Genomic DNA, 22,340 nt, shown 5'->3' with positions numbered 1-22,340 from the left:
TTGATTAAAATATTTAATCAATAAAAATGTCTCACAGATTCATTGGACAGATTTTTCTTTAAATGGTGATTTCTAATACAAGAATATATGAGATATGAAAATATAAGAGCAAGAATTCATTCCCTCTTCTTCCATTGCACATGCAGGGTGTTTGCCTCTTTTCAAATGATACCTATGATGACATGTGTGAATAATATAAAAACAAATAATTGGTGCTTCTCACTTCAGCATTTGTTTTCAAATTGAATTGGTTACTTAATGGATTAAATATCATAAGAATTAATTGACTAAGACGTCTTTAGCCAAATAACAGCTCAACTGAGAACCTTTTTTTGCACTCTGTTCAATGCTGGTGTAATTATGCTTTAAAACTTTAGGTCATGGCCACCATCTTGCAGAAAAAACACAAATGGCAAAAAACCCAGTGCCCAGTTCCACTGTTATATGCCTTTGACATTAGTGGTTCAAGTCCCTCATTTGAGCTGTATGCCCCCATGCCATATAGAAGGTGAAGGGACCCTCTGAAGTAGCACCCACAGAAGTCCAAGGGGCTGGCACCGCAAACAAATTATGTATTGATGCATGCTTAGAAGTGCTTTCCATTGCACACATACCATATAGTTCCTCTCTTCTACACAGAGTTTGGATAAGGGCATAAGCTTGGTGATAGAGCAACTGCTTTGCATGCAGAAGGTCTCTTGTTCAATCCGTGGTGTATTTCATTGGGACTGGAAATGTTCTCTGACTGAAAAGCTGGAGAGCCACTGCTGGTCAGTACTAAGCTAGATGGTCTAGAGCACGGGTGTCAAACACAAGGCCCACGGGCCAAATCCGGCCCGCCAGACCTCGTCATGTGGCCCGTGTAGCCGCCGCCGGCCACCAGCCTTCACCTTTTATTCTCGCGCGGCTGAAGGGGAAAGAAGGCGGCGGCTGAGGCGCTAGCGGGGATTGAGGGAGACTCTCGTCGTCGTCGTCTTCCTCCTCAGCTATGGCGGAGAGAGGGGCGCTCGGCAGCCAGCAGGGCTCGCTCACGCCTTCGCTGCACCAGCTGGCATCCAGCGCCTCAGCTTCTTCGGCATCCCCAGCTGCACAGAGCCTTTCAGGGCAGCCTCCGCTGCCGACGGCGGTGCTACAGCAGCAGCAGCTGGCGCCTCCTCCTGCTCCTCCGGCGGCGGCGGCGGCGCCTTTGTTGTCTCAGCCAGCCACTCTTGGACCCGGAGGAGGCTCTCTGGCCCCGGGGGGAGGCAGCTCGGGGGCTCCCGGGTCAGGCGCGATGGTGGCGACGGCAGGGGGCGCCCGGTCCAGATGAACCTTTACGCCACCTGGGAGGTGGACCGGAGCTCGCCCAGCTGCGTGCCCAGGTGAGGAAGTGGGGGTGGGGTGGGGGAGGAGAGAGAGAGACTCTTTCCTTCCTTTTACATTCTTTGGTACCGCCACCGTACAGATTTTATGAATTCAGTGGCCATAGAAATGTGCATTTAATCAACCGATTCCCTGAGCGGTTAGTAGTTACCGTGTCGCAGCAGCAGCAACACATACACAAGAGGAGGAAGAGGAGTCGTCTTTGTGGGCAAGCTGGAGGCTTAGCACGTTTATCTGCTTTTGTTGGGTTGCAAGGTTTCTTTCCCTCCAATCTCATATCTTCTTCTCCATGCCCCCCCCCCCCGCGTCTCACCCCGTTATCTCCCTCCGTTTACCTTCGCAGGTGTGGAAGTCAAGCCCGACCCCACCCACTCCCTAAGACCTACTTGCTCTATCGCCTGCCAAAAAGGGAAAAGAAAAGAAAAAACACACAGAGAGAGAAAAGGCCTCCCTATTTTAAGTATTTACATCCCTCCTCCTTGGGGAATAAAGGATGAAGCCTAACCCTTAGACGTCATTTATCTGTTCCCCATATTTACAAAGTGTGTGTGTGTGGAGGGGAATGATAGCAAATTGCTTCTTTTAATCACACACACTTGAATGTTAAAGAGTGGTTTGCCTTTATGTGGGGCTGTGGGCTGATGTTTAAGTAGGAGTGGGAAATCGAGGGAGGCTGTACATAGTGAAAGGACGCTTGTTCCTCTCAATGGGGGGCAGCTGCACCTAAAAGTTTTCTTACATGAGTGTATGTTGGGGTCCTCGACCTTTGTGGAGAACCAATACCCCCTTCCATCTATGCCTGCATGCCTTCAAAGAGAATGAGTTATATTTTAGCTACCATCTTCCTCCTTGTGCATAAAGGGGGTGTCATCCGGCCCTTTGAGGGTGACCAAACTGCTGATGCGGCCCCCGATGAATTTGAGTTTGACACCCCTGGTCTAGAGTCTGCCTTGGTATAAAGCAGCTTTCTATGGGTGGAATTCATCTAATGTGCCCCATCTGTGAAAGATTTCTGTTTATGCAAGAGGATATATGCCTCTGTTCTTCTTTCCCTGCGCACTCTACGCTACCTGAAATTGTCTGTGTGGGGGTCAGGAGATCTCCCAAAACAAAATATATAGTAATAATAATTTTTATTGGTCATGGTAGTAGGAGATAGGTTAGGTGCCTGCTCTTGCCTTCTCTAAAGGGTGACAGGGTTTTCTCTAAGCTGATGTGATTTCCATTAAAAACTACTGAGAAATTGAAGAAGCCTCTAACAATAAAATGAATATTTGTGTCCCAAGTAGCTGTCAGCTGATGAAGCAAAAGAGCAGCAAGATCTGAAAGCTGTACTGCGCTGGCGACGCCTTAGAGATGAGGTGCAGAACTCTGAAGGAGATCTGCAAGTATTAAGGTACAGAAAAGGCTGTTCACTTATTGTTTCTTCTCTCCTTATCATACTTTCCCTCTCCAAAAGAAGGATATTGGAGTGTTCTGATTAAATTATTGCATCTTCCAAAGGGTTTGTAAAGCAAATTCATATATTAATTAGAATATTTGTGTACCACAGTTTCATTAAAAAAAATCAAAGAGGTTTACAACACTTAAAATACAATACAAAAATTAAAACAGCTCACTATTATGGAAAAAAAGTTTTTCTTTAATTGTCTGAATAATCCTGGTGGCAAATAGAAGTACCATATTTTTTGCTCTATAAGACTCACTTTTCCCCTCGTAAAAAGTAAGGGGAAATGTGTGTGTGTCTTATGGAGCGAATGCAGGCTGCGCAGCTATCACAGAAGCCAGAACAGCAAGAGGGATTGCTGTTTTCACTGCGCAGCGACCCCTCTTGCTGTTCTGGCTTCTGAGATTCAGATTTTTTTTTCCTTGTTTTCCTCCTCCAAAAACGTCTTGTGGTCTGGTGCGTCTTATAGAGCGAAAAATACAGTATACAGCAAAGGTTTGAAAAATAGAACAGCAGGCGTCTGCTCAGCCCCAAATGGAAGAACACTCCACAGGAGCAGGCCAATAACACAGAAGGCTGGGTTAAGTGTTGCTGTCAGATGAACCTCACCAGCTGAAATGTAGAAAGAGAAGACAGGAAAAAATCAAATGGGTTGAGGTTGGAGAGAGGATAAGGAAAAACAACCTAGGTTGCAATCCTATGTACAGTCCCGAGAATAAGCTTTTCTGAATTCAGTGGAATGTACTTCTGATTCAGCATGCATAGGGTTGCACTTGACTTTTTAAAAATGAGGAGGAAGTCTTAAATATTGATTCCAATAAAAAATTCTTTTCTCAGAAATTACTGCTCAATGGAACATATCCAAAGAATTGGTTGAGGGGCTAAGTTTTATGAAGTTGAAGGCACTGGGTATATTTAGGCTGAAGAAGATAAAATAAATTAAAAATTAAATAAGCTGTTTACTGAAGAAGAGATAATGTCATAGCCATTTTCAAATTTGTTTTAAGGCTGTCAGATAAGGGAGCAAATTTGTTTCTGCTTATCCCAGAGCAAGAGTGGGGCAGCCTGAAACCCAAGAGTTGTCTGCAGATTCCACCTCAGAGCGTGGGGAGCTCAGAGGTAGAAGTCAAGGTGGGTAGGAGTGGAATGGGAGCAACCAAAACAGATGGAAGAGAACGTGGAACTTGTGATTAGTTCTCACTTCTGATATTTTCCTCCCCTGGCAACCTGCTGGTTGTATAGAAGGAGAAGTGGGTGGTTCTGTCTGTTTCAGTGTCCAGCCTCGCCCACTGCTGGCTTCAGCCCCACCCATCACTGGCATGCTGACAGGTTACCCTGAAGGAATGGAGCCCTTGACAAAAAAAGAGAGAAAGGTTCCCCACCCCTGCCCTAGAGAATAGGACATGAACCCACAGGTTAAACTCAAAGGAGATTTCAGCTAAACATTGGGGAGAACTTCCTGATACTGTGAGTTGACAGTGGGACAGACTGCCTTGGAAGGGGGTGAAGTGTCCCTCTTTAGAGGTTTTCAAGCAGTTGCTGGATGGTTACCTCTGAGAAATGCTGCAGTAGCTAGGACTTTTGAGGTCAACTCTTTGAAATTAATCCACTCAATCATAGACTCAATCTATCTTTTGCAACCTGAAATTCGGCTTGTCTGTGGCTGCAGAGCAATCTGCTTACCACATCATAATAGGCTACACCACCCCATAGACTTGTGGGTGTAGAAAACTTAAGCATGGGGCAGATTAATTTAAACCATGTTTAAGTGAGGAAATTCTTCTTTGTTTTAATCATGATTTTCATTATTTTTGTTTAATTTTCCTTTTTTATATGTGAATTTCATTCATTGGCTCTAAGCATACTAAAACATGTTGAATTGATTATTTTACAATTAAATACAGCCTTTAAGCTAGATTTTATACTATGTTTACCGACAATGTATTAAGTATAAACTCCAGTGTATAAAGTTGTATGGCGAAAAGTTGAGTTGACTGTTAGCTTTCAGTTTTGTTGTTTCATAAAATGTCTCCAACCCACCAATCCGGTGCATAATTATGCATGGAATTCGGTGAGACTTGTTTATAGTGTTATCCATGTATTTATGTGTAATCCTATGCACAGGATTGCAGCCTGAATCTAATCCAGGGACCTGGGCGGGGCGGGGGGGACTATGTGCAGAGCACAGCATCTTATTTTTTTAAACAGTATTCCCTTATGCTGCGCTGTATGTTAATTTCTAAAGTATCCCAGTCTGAAAAAAAGTTTGTAATGCAGTTCAGGGGACTCACCTGATTGTTGTAACCCCGGCCTTATGCAACAAGCTAAACACTACACATAGAGTACTGACCCTAATACAGAATATTTTCCTGGCTGATATAGACCCAGTAGGCAACACCATGTGCACTTGAACTTTTTCTTATTTTCTTATTTAGCTTTTATCCTGCTATTTCCCCCAAAGATTTTAAGACAGTGTGCATGGTTCCCCCTCATCCCACTTTTGTATTTATAAAATCCCATGTTGGGCAGGTTAGTCCAAGAGATAGTGGCTCGCCCAATATCATCAAGTAAGCTTTGTAGCTTATTGGAGATTTGAATAAACAAGCTTCTGGCAAAGTAGCTGCTCCTGGAATAAATGTAGTTCTAAAAGCCTTCCACGGTGGCCCGGCCCAGTGTCCATCTTCTGAGCCTGCCCTCTACATCAAGTTCTCACATTACTATAGTTGTGTTATAAGCTACTTTCATTAATATTTATTCCTGTTATTGTATATATGCTAAATCAGACAAGTCATACGTTTGCAAGTGTGTAGCTTGACAATAGGTGCAGATAGAGGAAACAGCCTTATCGCTAGCTGCAGCCAACACAGCTGCTGATTGCCAGGATGGCTGGTTTTTTTGTGTATTTTGTTTTGTTCCATTTTTTTAAAACGTGAACATGGCTTGCTCTGATAGGAGGCTTATCTGGACATTAGCTTTCCTACTTCAATTGCTAAGGTATCACATGGGTTTTATAGTGCATTAATTTTACAACAGAGACTGTTTAAAAAACCTATCTTAAAAGTATATAATAAAATTACATTTAACCAGCAACATATCAGAGCAGCTAACAATAGTTTAAAAACACACTAAAACTACATAAAAATAGTAGAGCCGTAAATATAAAACATGGGAAGTTAATATTCCAACAGGTTAAAATAACAAATGCAATTTTTAAAAAATCTAAGAGGTGTGGGGAAATTAAAAGGTATGTCTTGGTGCCACACAGGCACTAGAATCTGCCATGCCAGACTCCCCGGGGATACATCTGAAAATGAGAAGCCATCACGGTAAAGACTCTATCTTGGCTCACCAACAGCTTCATCTCTGAAGGCAGAGGGACTTGAAAAAGGTATTCAGATGAAGATCTTAATACGAGGGGGAAGGACATGGATTACTGGGGCCAAGCTATCTCTCCATCACTCCAGCCTCATTTGATTCCTGCCACTTCGACATTTACGGTATACACAAGGCTGGAACTAAAAGAGTTCCTGAGCTGTGAGTCTGATATTTAAGGGGAGTTACAACCTTATCTAGAACAGGCTGAGTACCACCTACCAACAATAATCTTGTCGGGATTATGTTGTAGTTTATTGGCCCTTATCCACTCTATTACTGATCCCAGATACTCATTTAGTACTTCTGCTCACCCCAGATCTCCATATGACCTCAGTCAACACTTTCATGTAGATGCACTAAAGCACACCACAATATAAACACCAGCTTTTGTTGGACATAACCTGGGAAAAATAGCTAGTGCAAGCATCCCTTAGCTACTTACTCTGTTACAACAGGCTCTACCTGAGAGAAGAAGGTTGCCCCTTTTCCCCCTCCCAACCCTGTGATTTAAACTAAAGAGGTCAGGCACTAGTAAGCAATAGTTTTCTGACACAAATTTGGAAACTGGACAACCATTGATGAAGAATTCACACAGTTTGAATTTGTTCTGGATATTGTCCTCATGGGTGATAATTCAGTGGGCTGAATGTTTCAGGCTTTGTTTTCAAAAACTCTGGCTGCTTTTCTTTGACGTGCATGGAAAATTGCAAACTAAAGAAAAATAAAGAGAAAGCTTAAGTCCTTTTTTTCAATGTATTGGGCATAGATGAAAGAGCCCATTCATCCTTCCAGGTGTAGCCTTGTGAGCTGCTAAGCCTATGTTCAGGTAAGAGCAGCCAAAATATGTTACTGGATGTAATGAATTCAATATCCTTCCTTTCCATTTCCCTCCATCTGAAGTGTCTCCATCTCTTCTAATTTCCCTTTGCGCATAGTGTGACACTCCTGCCTGTGTAGCATGTCTTAGCAGAATGCCATGTGATATGATGTCATGTCTGGGAGAAGAGTTAAGTCGCTTCACACCAGCTTAGAATTGGCTACTAGTTTAAACTTCAGCTGTTTGTGTAGCCATATATAAAGTTACATTAGAAAAATGCATTGCTGTACTACTTTTCCCACGAACGAAGTTACCTGAGTAAGTAGGAAACCTCGTATATAGCAAAAATGCCTGAAGTAAAACAGAACATTGTAATTAAGTGTTTTAATTGTGAGACTTTTTTTTAAACATCCTCGTTGTATCTGTTTATCCAGATCTTGAATTATTTGTGCCCCTTTAGGCCCAAGAAAGAGAACACTGGCGAAGCAAGTGAATCTGGAGCATCTGTAATCAAACATGGCCTGAATGCAGAAAAAGTGTTCATGCAGGTTCATTACCTGAAGGTCAGAATGCTAAAGCCGGTACTCTCAATATGACAAATCAGTATTTTGTACACACAAGAAAGGAATAACATCTTGCATGTCTTGTTCTCCTCTTCCAGGGTTATTTCCTTCTGCGGTCATTTGCAGGGAAGGCTGGAGAAGCTGCATACTTTGCCTTTTTAAAGAACTTTGTGCGGGCTTTTCATGGACAGCTGATCCTCTCTCAGGTACTTGCATCTTTAAGTCAAAGTAATCCAGGAGTTGAAGAACCTTTCCTATGAGGACAAGCTAAGCATTTATGTTTTAGAAGCTTGGAGGTGGGGGAGCGTGCAGCAAAGGGAGCAGAGACCGTTTTTAATCTCCCTTTCATAACCCTAGAACTTTCCTGGTGAAGTTGTAGCCAGTTGATTCATAGCAGAAAAGGGAAAGTACTTATTCACACATTGCAGGATGTGGCGATGACCATGGGCAGGCAGAACTATTCAACTCCCTGATCCTCTGTGGAGGTGGCCATCTGCCCAAGGAACTGGGCCAGCATAGGGTCTGCTGAATTCTGTGTGGAGTATGCTGCAGTTGTGTGGTGGCAATGGGCTTGAAGCAGGTCTCTTGCTTGCAAACTAGAGCCGTGAAAGGATTCTTTTCCCACCCCTCAGCCAACCAGCCTAAGCACCAGGTGTTGTGATTGCAGTGTTGGCTGTGCCACTCCATCAAGCACCACTGTTGCCTGAGGATTGCATCTTTAAAAGGGAACTAAATAAATTCATCAAGGACAGCTTCATTGGTTGGTAACCGTCATGACAAGTGAATGAAATGTCACAGTATATCCTCACCCCCTAACAGGAATGGGCCCATTCAGAGTTCCAGCCAGCCATGTCCTCCTTCAGCATACTATAAATTGTAAACAGCTCAGGAAGGACAATTTATCCGCTCCCCTGGTTTTCCAGTTTTCCATTCCAAGTGGTGCTCGACATTATATGGCTCCTGGAGGCCTCTGAGAAGGTTTTTTCTTGATTTTTTTATCCTCCCCCTTTTGTGTTTTTACGTTCTTCTGGATACTGGGGTTAGTTCGTTTATCAGTTGCCCCATTGTGGCTCTAAACCACCTGAGTTTATTTTTAGAGAGAACGATAGCTAAGTGCAACCTATACAGTGGTACCTCGGGTTACATACGCTTCAGGTTACAGACTCCACTAACCCAGAAATAGTACCTCAGATTAAGAACTTTGCTTCAGGATGAGAACAGAAATTGTGTGGCGGCGGCAGCGGCGGGAGGCCCCATTAGCTAAAGTGGTGCTTCAGGTTAAGAACAGTTTCAGGTTAAGAATGGACCTCCAGAACGAATTAAGTACGTAACCAGAGGTACCACTGTAGAGGCAACCTATTCCTCTCGGTATCAGTTACTAGAAGTGAAGGGCAAAGAGAATTGGAGGGCTGTTACCTTCATGCCCTGGTGGTTGTCCAGTGTTGGAAATGGGATATTGGGGTACGTGGATCCTGGGTTTGCTCCTATGGGGCTTATGTGCCTAACACTAAGGTGGGTGTTCCATTGTTGCTGTTATTCTTATCTTAAGATTTTAATAAAACTTCAGGCAGAGAAAATACATTTGTCAGGGTATGCAAGATGTGTGCTCCCCAGAACTGGTGTCTGGCCATAAAGAAAGCTACAAGGAAGTATGTTATGGATGCTATGATTTAATCTAATTGATCTATCGAGGTGTATCGAGATCTATCGATTAATTGATAGATCTATCGAGGTCTATCGAGATCTATCGATTAATTGATCAATCTAATTGATCTATGATTTAATCTAATTGATCTATCGAGGGCTTCTAATCATGATGTCAAAATGGAATCTTTTTGCTCAAATGCAGTATAGAATCATAGAATTGTAGAGTTTGAAGGTACCCCAAAGGTCATCTAGTCCAACCCCTGCATTGTAGGAATCTCAACTAAAGCATCCATGACACAGTAAATCCCAGATATCTTAATGCCGTTCTCATGAGCCTCCAAGGATCTTCTAACTGCTCTTGGAAGCAGAATGCTGAACGAGATTGACCTTCATCTGATACAGAGTCGTTATTATGTTTCCAACTTTCCCCTTGTAAATCATCCTTAGTTATATTAACACAACCTCTATTGAATATTTCAAAAACTAAACTTTGGTTTGAATATAAGAATGAACGTACAAAAATGAACTGTAGCAACAGAAGCAGATAATCTTTTTTGCCTGCTGCTTCTATCCAGGATGGCTTTGTTAAATTCTTATGGAAACACATTTCAGTCATGCTTTGTTACTCAAGGTTGCTATTCTTTATAGAGAGAAATTGCTTCTGGAGTATTAAAAGGGTCAAGTGGAGGCCCACAGAAGCCTCTCTTTTCATAAGGTATCTTAATGTAAGGTTAAAAATTCAATCTTGGTTTACAGCATGCCATATTGTGAACAACTGCACTGTGTTGAAAGAGAACTTCTGCATGTCATGAGACACATCACCATCAGATAATGGATATTTTCATTTAGACCAAATTAAACGGGCTTATATTTTAAAAAAAATCTTTGCTTTCTTTCTGATATTGACATTAAGCCCATGAAATAAGAATGCCAGCATGCATTCATGATATTTTTGTGGTGACCTGCTTAAAAACATGAAAATAAGATAAAACACAACTAGGTTTCAAGCTGAACAAAATATTTCCCCGTTGTTACAAAACAGAAAATTTCTTTTTACTTCCATCATTGACTGTAAAGATAATTGAGTCAAGATGCACTGCTGAGTGTAGAAAAGCCATATTCAAGATGAGTATATACACACACACACTTTTTTCAAAAGACACCAAAACTGTTCCTACATGTTCTTTATCATTTATTTATTTGGTGGTTAGTTTTATTTTTAACTAACTCTTGCTCCATGGAGCAGAGAGACCTACACACAGCTCCTAAGTGGTCTGCTATCTAGGTACAGCTCCATATGGAGCCCACTTCACTTCAGCTGTTGAATTGTGTGCCTTTAGGCCATTTTTAAAGAATCTTTAGATTATTTTCTTGCAGTGGCTTCCATAAATAAATTCTGTCTTGGGTAGATTTGTATGTTTGTACCTGGCTTCATAAACTATGATTTACATCATGACCACCTACTTCTCTGTTGTCCCTCCTCTCTGCTTGTATGCCAGCTTTCACATTGAGATTCTTGCTTGCATTAAACCAATGTTCTCAATTTTGTCCAAAGGACTGCATCCAACTAAATCATTGTGCACGCAGAACAGCATCTGTAAAAGCAATGGAATGTGCCCTCCCTCAACCCCATGCACTCCCCAAATATGTTATGGGGGTTCCTGTAACCCGCTGGAACAGATTTAATGGAAGTGCTGGGATATGTGGGGGAAGGAGACAGTGGAAGTTACCCTTCACTCACAGAAGTTGTTCCAAGCATTCAGATTTAGATGGACACAACTGCAGAACTTTGGTGTAATTTTAGTTAACAAATCAGGTCAATAACCCAGAATTTGTCATGGTCTGCTTTCTGACTTACATTCCTTTTTCTCATAACATCTAACTTGCCCTAGTTCAGCTCTGTGAGAATTATGGCTAAATTAGGATTTCAGCTTGCATCTCCTTAATCTTAAATCAAATCTTTTTTCATTGCATGATACTAAATTCAAATAGGGTGTTCAGACAGACCCTAAAGGATCAGACCAAAACATGGCAACATAAAACCAAAAGGAGAGATGATAAAGGCTTGGGGGGGGGGAGCAAAGAAAGCAAATTACTTTCTAAAGATAAAATGTTAAAGTTAGAGTTCCACAGTGGGATGTAAGTGGGAACACCACAGAGAGGATGTTTTATAATTGTTCAAAAATAATAATTCAGCTTGGTAGTTAGAAATATTACTTGAATCAATGTAGAGAAATGAGGATAGGATATGAATGAAATAAAATCAACACTTTCCCCAGTACAGTATGGCTTCCAACATTACGCATATAAGTTTTTCAAGAGAGAAACGCAGTGAGGCTCTCTGTGTGGAATTTGCAGAAGCACATTGCCTTCCCATCTACTCATTCTCAGGCCTAGGAAGAAGGGGAGGACTCTTGTACTGCCATCAGCTAAGTAAGGATAGAAGGGAGATTCATATCAAGATGACAGTAGCCACATTATCATGATAGATTTTTCTTAGCTATGGTTACCAAAGCTGGTAATGTTTAGATTCTCTCTGAGCTCAGTAGACTTACTTCCTACCAAATAAGATTCAGATTGGAGCCATAGAAACCTATGGTCCCTAGCTGTTTGTTGAAAACAAGGCAGCAAAATGCATTATTTCAGTTACACATAAAGTATTAGATAGGGTAGGAGACTTGAATTTGTTTCAGATAAATCTGCAGGCTTGATGCGAAATCAATTTGCTTAGCAAATTACACAAATATTGCAAAATGTTGGAAGATCTCTGCTCATAAGGCTATTAGTCATCATTGTAAGATCATATTACAATAGAGTTGCTAATCCACCAGTCATTTTCTTTTGCGCCCCAGCAGCCTGCTGTGAAATGTGGGTTTATAAAGTGTCCAGCTGTTGTGACCAGATGAAACTTTTCAAACATGCTCCTAACCCTGAGGCAAATGTTTACTAATCAAGAGTTTGAAAAATTGTCGTCTTTTTTTAAATAGCTATTGTAGATGTGGCAGAAAGCCCCTGCTTAATTTTACATTTGGTTTTTCATGCTCGGTTCCAAAAAATATGTTTAATGAGAGGTGGGGATTGTTGCATAGGGTGCTGATGTCCCAGGATCCCCATATTGGTGTTGTGATGAGCACCAGAACAAAGGAAAGGAAAGGAGAAAAAGATACAAATGCATTTCTTTTGCTGCCCTTTCCCAGCATTGCATCCAATTGTGTTGCAGCCGGCTGCATTTTTAACCTTTTGATTTATAGTGTTTCCTGACAGTAACGCTGTAGCATAATTCATTTAGTAACCATGCAATCTGTGTATCTCTGGGGGGAAAGAGCATGCATTTCTTGAAATGATGCTGGGATATAGTTCAATAACACAAGATGAGATGGGAGCTCAAGGTACCCTTTAGATTGACAAGATCTGAGGAGGGTCTGTCAACGATGAAATGGGATCAGAGACAGGAGGAAAAGGATTACACTAAGTTCTATGTCTTCACTGAATTTTATTTTATCAGCTTTGGCATTATTTGAACCAGAATCAACTAAAGCCAATGGAAATTTTCTACCCTGACCTTCACATTTAGGAATCTATTACTTGAGGATAAAATGCAGCCAAGTCCAGGGCTTATTTTCTAGAAAAAGAGGTACCAGAACTTGTTGACCTTTTTTTAGGGGGGAGCGCCCAGCCAAACTTGTTGAGCTTTTTATGACACAAATTGCTGGGCTGCAACACCAGAACCTGCCAAAGAACTCACCAAAAAGCCCTGGCCAAATCCATATTTGGTCTCCCACAAATCTGTGGTGAGAATTGTTTAGGCATTCTCAAGTGCCATTTTGTGATAAAACATCTTGGTCATGCCATGGGAAAATTATACTCAATTTTGAGCTCATTGTACAGAGATTCTGAATGGTAGATTTGATTATTTGGCCTGCATACCTCTGTACAGGTAATATATATAAGCACATCTAGACAAATGTGGCTGCAAATGCAGATTTTTACGGGTTACCTGGCATAAATATGAATAAGAATCTTTAACCAAACATCAGATACAGAATAAATAACAGTTTTAAAAGGTTTTAATGTTTAGTATTCCTCTACACCATAAAAAATAATGGGATGGATTCCCAGCATTTAAAACTATGAAGAACAGAGTATAACATCTAAAGTATAAATAATTGCTTGCATTCTGAATACTAGCCTTGTTTCTAGTGGCATTTGTAGTATTTTTCCTAGATCTGAGCCACAGGTGCAAGGAAATGACTTCACATGTGAAACATTAATCAGTTTGCTTTTTTCTCCTTCATTTTGACTGCATGCTCGGTATGTTTTTAATAGTAGTTTTTGTTTATTTTAGTTGAGTAGCAAGAAAGTCTGGAATTTTAGGGCAGGATTTTTTAAAAGTCCATTCTGGTTTCTGTGAGAGAATCCTTTGACTAACACCTTTCGATGAAATTTGTGTAATGAATGGAGTGTTGGTAACTATAAATAAATAGAAATGAGTATGAGTTGTTGATTCCACTAGTGCAGTTAAGGTTGATGTTTAGTTTGGTGATGAAAAATGAATATCTTGGGGATAAAATACTCCACAGATTTTAATTTTCTCATTGTAACATCTGCTTCAACAAGTAACCAGCTGTAATACTGATTCATTTGTTGAGATCATAATTTTGCATCTTATTATTAGTTCAGTCTTATTAATATGGATGCTAAAATATCTAAGCTTTTCTATTGTGTGTGAAAGTGTTCTACAAGTTCCATTTTAACTGATCCTTATCTTCATGAAAAGTATTTTGCTAGCTACATAGAGTTTTCATAATTCTGTTAAAGTAGATATACAAGCATGAAAATGAATGTGTCTTCTTTGTTCCAAAAAAGCATAGCAAGTATTGTTCCAGTTCTATTCTTTTAGAACTCAGCAACTGCAGAGTTGATTGAAGCTTTTTCTGTGACTAAAACTTCATCAGGCAGACAGAAATATTTGCTCCATTGGATCATTGCTTTTGCATTTTAATATTTAGACAACTTGGGATTATTATTGTTTGGCTAGTTAGGATCAAATTTGTTTGTATTCAGTGTCTCCATCTGTCTGCCAACAGGAAGGCATATTGTACTGGCGCATTTTGATAATAAAGACTACCCGGATACATTTGACTCAGCTGGAACAAAAAGAAATGAGAACGTGTGCAACAACATTTTGTCCTTAGCAATTGTTTTATCTAGATGTGCCTTACAGAGATAAAATATTTTCATCATGGTATGCATCCCAATGATTAGCCCATCCTTTAAATGAATCAAATATGATTGCAGTACAATTGAATAATATGCCAGTTCCAAACATTCCGTTCTGTGTTCCAAAGTTTATGACACACTTTAATGTGACCCACAAGTCAAAATTTAGCTATGTATATGAAGGGCTCTGCAGATAGAAGACTTAATTATTAATGATGGGAGGAGAGTGTTCCCACGATCCAGGAATAGGTTTACCTCCAGCTGCTCTAATAGCACCCCAAAGTTCAACCATTTCCTTGCTTCAATAAAAGTGAAAAAGTTGGCATGTACCACACGTAGGCACATTGTGGTAGGGAAAACAAAAGTACCCCTCCGGAGTTCTGTAACCCCTTGGGTCCTTGCAAACACTCTCTTTACTGCGTCATCACTCCTCCTGCATCCCTATCACATGATCTCCTGCACTGTCCCAAAGAGCCCTTCCACCACCATCCCCAGCTAATTTGGAGGGGCAGGGGCTGCAGATGAAGAGGAAATATTCAAAAATCATGTCTATTCCACTGATGAATGCCACTGAATCAAAGAGTCTTCCGTCATTGAGCAGCAGCACTGATCCAGCCCAATAACTATACAGTAAACAAATTACATATTTGACTACACAATAAGAATAGGCAGATTGCATCCTTTTGTGGTGGTGATGGTGAAATTGTGTTTTTCTAGGTATAAAGATTTGTTTTGGATAGTGCAATTTTGAATATGCACACAAAATATAGTAATATACAGTAGGTGGCTTTGTAATTGTTCTCTGTGTTTGTTAAAAGATGCTCCTCATGAGGCCAGAGGAACATCGTCTGGCTGTGAGTGCTGAACGCCGCTCCCTGCAAGGCCCTTTCCACCTGGCCTAGGGGGCAGGGCCCAGACTCACCAGCCCTACTATGTTAAATATGCATTTTGTAGTTGACTTCCTTTGCAAAGTTTTATTTTGAAATCTTTAAGATAATATTTTAGTTTTCTGTTATGTTGCTTTGACTATATACTCTATATTTGACTTTCTTCAGATTGTTTTATGTTTTATTGATTTAATAGGCTGTAAACGGCTTTGATATGTTTCTTAAAAACATAAAGCGGTATAGAATATATAATAAAGAAATAAATTATTGACACTGAAGCCTTTGAAATGTAAATTATTTATACAAGTGGACTTGCAACAAAATGTTGCACTGTGGTGTGTTTCCATTCCAGGTTGTAGCAATTTATCCTGTCCCTCTTCTAAGTCACTACATCCTTCCTCTCTGTCATCCCAAATTCTACGTTTTCTTACCCTTCGGCAGTCAGTCAGCAATCGGAGGCTGCTGAGCACACCGAGTCCTCACTGGGCTGTTTTGGGATTTTGTCTTTTTTAAATATATATATATCAAATCATGATGTTAAATAGGTATGCAAATTATGGTGTTTCCCCAAACCAACTTGGTGCTGTAGTGGCTGCAAAAGGATAGGTACCCACACCTCAAGTTTGGAAATAGAGGGAATGATCCACTCAGCACAAGTATGTTTATCAATTTCTTACTTATGACTTCATATTATGTTCCTGCATTTCGTCTTCTTAATTTTCTAGTTGCCATTGCTAAGTGTTCTGATCTCTTGTGATAGCTGTCTGTAAGCCTTGACATGTCTATTTTAAATGTTATAAAACGGAATAAACAGTTCAAGTATTGTTAAGTGTGTATTTTTAAATTCATGTTATTAAATTGTGGTCTTTTGTTACTCTTCCAGGACTTTCTTCATTTATTACTGAGCGACATCCCACAGCTAAAACGGTAGGTCGGAATCAGCCTGGGAAAGACCATAATGGGTATATATTCAAAATGGGTTTTTTCTCCAGAATCTCTGCAGATGAAAAGCTTGTATATAAATCTTCCATCAACTTATACACAGACAACAAAATTTAATGTGTGGAATTCAGCGTCATGCTATTACAGATAGCATGCACAGACATACCAGCATATCAGCTTGCCAAATGGAACAATTACCCCTCCCCCTTGTGCTTTTTTGCCCCTGAGCCAATTTTGGGGAGTCGGCAGGGGAGGGAGAGAGGGAGGGGAGTCCCTGTTGGGCAAGTAGAAGCCCTGAAGGGGTTTGTTAGGTGAATTCTGCCCAATGTGTTTGTCATGCCTCCTATCTAATAAAATAAAGGTAACGGTAAAGGTACCCCTGCCCGTACGGGCCAGTCGTGTCCGACTCTGGGGTTGCGCGCCCATCTCGCTTAAGAGGCCGGGGGCCAGCGCTGTCCAAAGACACTTCTGGGTCACGTGGCCAGCGTGACAAGCTGCATCTGGCGAGCCAGCGCAGCACACGGAAACGCCATTTACCTTCCCGCTAGTAAGCGGTCCCTATTTATCTACTTGCACCCGGGGGTGCTTTCGAACTGCTAGGTTGGCAGGCGCTGGGACCGAGCAACGGGAGCGCACCCTGCCGCGGGGATTTGAACCGCCGACCTGACGATTGGCAAGTCCTAGGCGCTGAGGTTTTACCCACAGCGCCACCCGCGTCCCTATATCTAATAAAATAAACAAGGGCAATTAATTAATTAATATACTGCCCTTCACCTGCAGATCTCATCTATAGCCCCTCCCAAGAGCTTACAGTGAACTGCACAAACATTGTGGGTGCAGTCCTATACAGGTTTACCTGGGAGTAAAGCTATGGGACTTACTCCTGAGAAGACATGTATAGGATTTCACTATAAGCTTAATTAGTATCATTTGATTAAAGGAAAAGAGAAATGTAGGCAAAGAGAAATGGAAAGCGTTTGATATTCTAAAACTGGAATTACCGTAGTTTGTAGGTCTTTGATTTTAAAACACTTTCACAGTTCTATGGAAACATCCAGCCTCACTGACTTACATAAGCAGGATACCATAGTGATATCAGCTAATTCTTTTCATTAGGAAATCCTTTTCATATTCTTTATAACATAACTGTTATTCAATAGTTTGGTTTAACCGTTTTATCATAAAGCAGACTGCTGGATCACCAACAGTCATGTGTGGTATAAAATTTTATTCTACTATTAATTTGTTTCTGCTAGGATGTTTGACTATATTGTGGAAGCTTTTGTTGTGAAGCCTTGGTTTATAAAATTAACATTTTGTGAAAAACCTAAATTTTTGAAGTAATATGGATTTCTAACCCCCAATGTTGGGGGGGAAATCGAGATACCTAGTTAATTAAATTAGTATGTTTTGATTTTATTAATGTTCTTAGATTTTTGAATAAACTTGATTCTCCTTTTTTATTATTTGTATCAATTTTGATTTGAAATTGGAGGTCAGGTCTAAGAATGTGCCAGGAACATTTTAATTTTAAATAAGAAGGTTGTAATAGCTGTTTATTCAACTTCTTCTTTAAGAAAGTATGGAGAAGCTTTTAGTTTTATGATAATTTACTGTATAGCCGTGAATATTCAACTTCTGCCAGCTTTACATATGCTGCCAGCTTTATATACGGTAAAAAGTTAGTGTAATGCCAAGAGCAACAGAACATGATGTTTATCTAAAACCACACTTTCACCTGCTCCCTGTAGTGGCAACCATATTTTCCCACTCATTGCTCAACACATTTCATTTGCTAATATAATAATGGGAGAAGAGTTACACTTTGTCCATCTGAAATGAAGTATGTGCATAATGACCAAATATTGTCGTTACTGGAATGTATTCACATATTTAAAAATATTGGTCAGGATTCAAAAAGCCATGCAACTAGTTCTGTGAGCCTATGGGAACTTTGGACTTGGGGTTCTTCTTTTGTTTGTTTGTTTTTGGTGACACCAAGCCATTATGCTTCATGGCAGGCTTCTTCTGAAAATGTCAAAGGAAAATGTCAAAAATTCCACTGGACTGGTGTGAAATTTTTGTATGAGCTTAAGCAGTTTTTGGGATCCTAGCCAGTATATTTATTCAGTCTTTTCCAATACTGAAGCTAGGAAATGTGTTTTTCTTGGAAGGGACAACACATTCCCAGTTTCCTTTCTTTTTTCAATATGCATCTGCGATCATTTTGAATCATATTCCTAAGATGACCATGAATTTTGGCAAACCTTGTCCTAAATTCAACAGTTCACCATTATTGTGGTCCCCAGCAATCACATTCTGTGTTGTAAGTGTGAGGGAAATATCTAGACCACTTAATGTTTATACAAGGATGCTGCTACATCGTGCTGATCTGCTTGCAATAATTATACAGGGCACACTAATTATTTCATGTGGCTTATTCTTTTGGCATAAAGTCATTCTTCTAATAGTGGATATCTTAATCAATAAAGTGAAACTAAAGAGATTATATAGAGCCATACCCCAACTGCCGTTATTTCTGTATTGTTGGCTTGCACTGAATTGGCAGCATTCAAGCGCAATGAAACTACATATATATATCTTCATATACCTATATGCTTAGATACATTTAGCAAGGGTTGCTGATCTTTGACAAGGGTGCTGATCCATGCACTGGCAACTGTGAACCAGTGGTCCCTATGCTCTGCAGCACCGTCCCAGCCCCGGAACACAGCACAATCTCAGCATTGGCCGCAACCAGCTGATAGAGAAAGGACATCTCTTTGGTATGTGGAGCTGCATTGGCTGGATCCCGGGTGCAGAGGGATGTTGGGTGGCATGTCTTCGACTGCACCAGGCCTGCCAATGTAGTCTGTCTGTGCTGGGCACCTTCAAGCTCTATGGATTCACTGGGTGCTATGGTGCTCATTTCGGTAGATCTTACCCCTTTAGTTGCTTATCTTCGTTATTGGGGGAGGAAATAATGTTTACAGTGGTACCTTGGTTTGCAACCTTTTTGGATTACAACCGTTTTGGGTTACAAACATGTCAAACCTGGAAGTGTGTGTTCCTTCTTTTTTTATTATTACAACCCATTTTGGGGGGGATTACAACCAGTTTTGGGGGGAGGCCCCATTGGCGAAAGCGCGCCTTGGGTTACAACCTGTTTTGGTTTACAACTGGACTTCCAGAATGGAGTATGGTTGTAAACCAAGGTACCACTGTATTTCTGTACAACTTGTGTAGCTTGTTAGTTTCGCTTTTAATCTAACATCTGCTCTTGGCAAAAATGGTAAACAACTAGTAATGTCAAGTTATCACTTTTAACTTTGAAATCTTACCTTCAAATTATGTTCTTATTGCTCAGAATAACTGTAAAATGGGCATCTCAAGGTATTAGTATTTAACGAAAGCCATTTCAAAATATGTTTCACATACAAATAGCATATACTTCCTGCATAAAAGGTATCATGAGACTTAGGTGTTAAAAATTCTACACCTAAAGCAACTAATAATTAAAAGTAGTTCAGTGCTCTGTGTAAATACGGAAGGAAAGTTTTCTGCCTTGTGAGAAATTTTCTAAAAGGTAGAATATAAAACAACAACAATTATTGTTTAATTAAATTTGTATACCGCCCTTCATCCAAAGATCCCATGGTGGTTCACAACAGAAAAACATAAAATGCAAATAAATTTGATCTATATTCTATGTGCTTACATTCATCTTTAAATACAATAATTTCCATAGCAATCAGACATGCGTGGTTGTAATTTCCTGACATTTTTGTATTCTGAGGATACCTGAGTGTTTTTTCTAGGATACTTTAAGGCACATGATCTGATGGGTGTTGAAAGAAAACTCTATAACTGAGGTGACCAGTGTTCTTAGCCAGTGGGTTGCCTCCATGGTTCAGCTGAAGTTCATTCACCTCACTAGACATTACTGAGCCATTTCTGCCTTTGCATGAAAATGCCTTGAAATAAAACTTTTTGCACTGCCTATGAATTTCACTTTTGTATTTCCAGAATTTTATCACAACAGTGGATGGGTGTAGTTGCTCTTCTCTTCCCATTCTCTCTATTCAAAGCATTTGTTTTAGCTATTAATAAAGTATGACTCTTGATCATCTTGTCTGTTTTCTAAGTTATGAAACATAACATGGTATGCCAATATTGAAATATTTTCTGCTTGTAAACCAGCACTTGTCTATTTCTCTATCAGTCTTAAGATGGCTTAGTGTCATAACTTATTCAAAGCAATCTTGGCAATTATTGTTTTTTGTGGATTTTCAGAGTCTTTAGACTCCTTCGCTGGGCTGTTATTTTAATGCAATCCTGGAAAACCTACAAAATGGTTTATGTTTGCATGTAGATACAGCCTTTATATAGGAATTGTGGCTCCATTTTTTCAAGGCTTTGCACAGAAGTCAGTTCTTGGCTGCTTCCTTTCATGCAAGTTGGGACACTCAATTTTTTGTCAAATCCTCTTACCTAATGCAGCCCTCTGTGCCACATCCCATTATTTTCTGAAGCACCATCCAACCCTTGGGCAGCAGTTCTCAGGGTGAGCAGTAAACTTTAGTGAGTAGGGGGGATTGATGACAATCCTTGACTAGTGTGAGCAAAAGTGCTTTCCTTTAATTCAAAGCCACTACTGGATATAACACTTTGTATTTGGCACATTGGTTGGATCCAGGGGGAGCTTCTTCTTCTTTGAGGAATGTGATTTCTCTGTCTCAGTTGTACAAAACACACAAATTCATTATTCTTTGTTAACAGAGCCTTCTTCATAGGCTTGCTTAACTTGGTCTGCGAAGTACTATGTTCATGGATGGCACTGTATGAATCATAATCATAATCAACAATATTAAAGGGAAAGGCACACTTTAAAAAATGAAAATAAACCCATTCTTTGTTTAAAATCTTTCTCCTAAGTTGTGTTACTCTGGCTGCATCTGGTTAATGGACAATCTAAGTGTCTGGGAAAGTGCTGGGTTTATAAGCAAATGCTAAATTACAGCTCCTTTGACATTCCAGGAAATGCTTTTTACTTTTAGCTTACCTTCTTATCTAAATATTTATGAGGAGACAAGGTATTCCATGGACTGAAAAATCTTAAGAGAAGAGATACAGAACCAAGTTGCCCTGGATGTTGGCTGCCTTTTTAACTTGGTCCGCGTCATCTCTCTTGTGGATGTGTCACTTTCCCTGAACTTCCCTTTCCTTGTGGGCCTCTGCATTATTCCCATTTCTAGGTGTCAAAAGTCCCATGCTACCTTATAATGTAGCTTGGTGAAGCTAAAAGCAACATACGAAAACATATTTTTACAGGTTCAATGGTCATCGTGTGTACTTTGTGGCAAACATGGGTTCGTTGCTATATGACCGTGATGCCAAACTTGGTCCTCCAGCTGTTTTGGGACTACAACTCCCACCATCCCTAGCTAACAGGACCAGTGGGCAGGGATGATGGGAATTGTAGTCCCAAAACAGCTGGAGGACCAAGTTTGACCATCACTGCTATATGATGTGTGAACAGTGGAAGGGACATTGAGAGCTAATTACAGTTTTAAAATTCTGTAAGTTAATCTCTTCATTGCTTCCCTTGCCTGCTTTTGTCCAATCTGCAAGGGACATGTATCTAGGAAATGCCGTTAAGGGACAGGAGTGCAGGGGAGAAGTTAGGCACTACTTGCCCACCACTGCCATACCCTCCCCACCATTTTTTAAATGTTAAGCAGAGAGCTAGGTTCCCTGGCCTTGGCCTTTTGTCAAACGCCTAATTCAACCCAAAGTCTTCCGTTTTTCCTGCTATTTCAGCTCCTTACCCACGTATCTTAGAAGGCAATGGAAGGATGAAATTAACTAAAACAGGAGCTTCTGGTCTAGTCAGTTCCCATCCAGTGAACTTATCCTTTTAAGAACTAAAAACATATTATTGCAAAAAATATATTTTGGGGGGTGAGGTGTGCTACTCATTGTGGACAATATTCAGTACCCACGGTACAGCAAAATAAAAACATTTACTAATCATATTTCTCAGAACTTGTTTCTGCTTTTCTGTAGCACAGCTAGAAATA

General features: G+C 40.3%; 1 protein-coding gene across 10 annotated transcripts in view; it reads left to right on the top strand.

Moving 5' to 3' along the window:
* AOPEP (aminopeptidase O (putative)) overlaps positions 1 to 22,340 on the top strand; it is a 181,308-nt gene that overhangs the window by 59,420 nt on the left and 99,548 nt on the right. For 7 of the 10 annotated variants that reach the window (XM_053408722.1, XM_053408718.1, XM_053408723.1 and 4 more), the window contains 4 exons: positions 2,652 to 2,758; positions 7,462 to 7,564; positions 7,663 to 7,770; positions 16,202 to 16,245. In XM_053408722.1, the coding sequence (XP_053264697.1) occupies positions 2,652 to 2,758; positions 7,462 to 7,564; positions 7,663 to 7,770; positions 16,202 to 16,245 (362 nt within the window). Of the gene's footprint in view, positions 1 to 2,651; positions 2,759 to 3,857; positions 3,941 to 6,164; positions 6,270 to 7,461; positions 7,565 to 7,662; positions 7,771 to 14,298; positions 14,457 to 16,201; positions 16,246 to 22,340 lie in introns of those variants that run through there. The other 3 variants (XM_053408724.1, XM_053408726.1, XM_053408727.1) reach the window with 3 other exon arrangements.

Source organism: Podarcis raffonei, chromosome 11 (genome assembly GCF_027172205.1).
Source record: "Podarcis raffonei isolate rPodRaf1 chromosome 11, rPodRaf1.pri, whole genome shotgun sequence".
NCBI lineage: Eukaryota > Metazoa > Chordata > Lepidosauria > Squamata > Lacertidae > Podarcis > Podarcis raffonei.
Note: the sequence above shows the minus strand (reverse complement) of the source record. Positions and strands in the feature narration are given on the sequence as shown.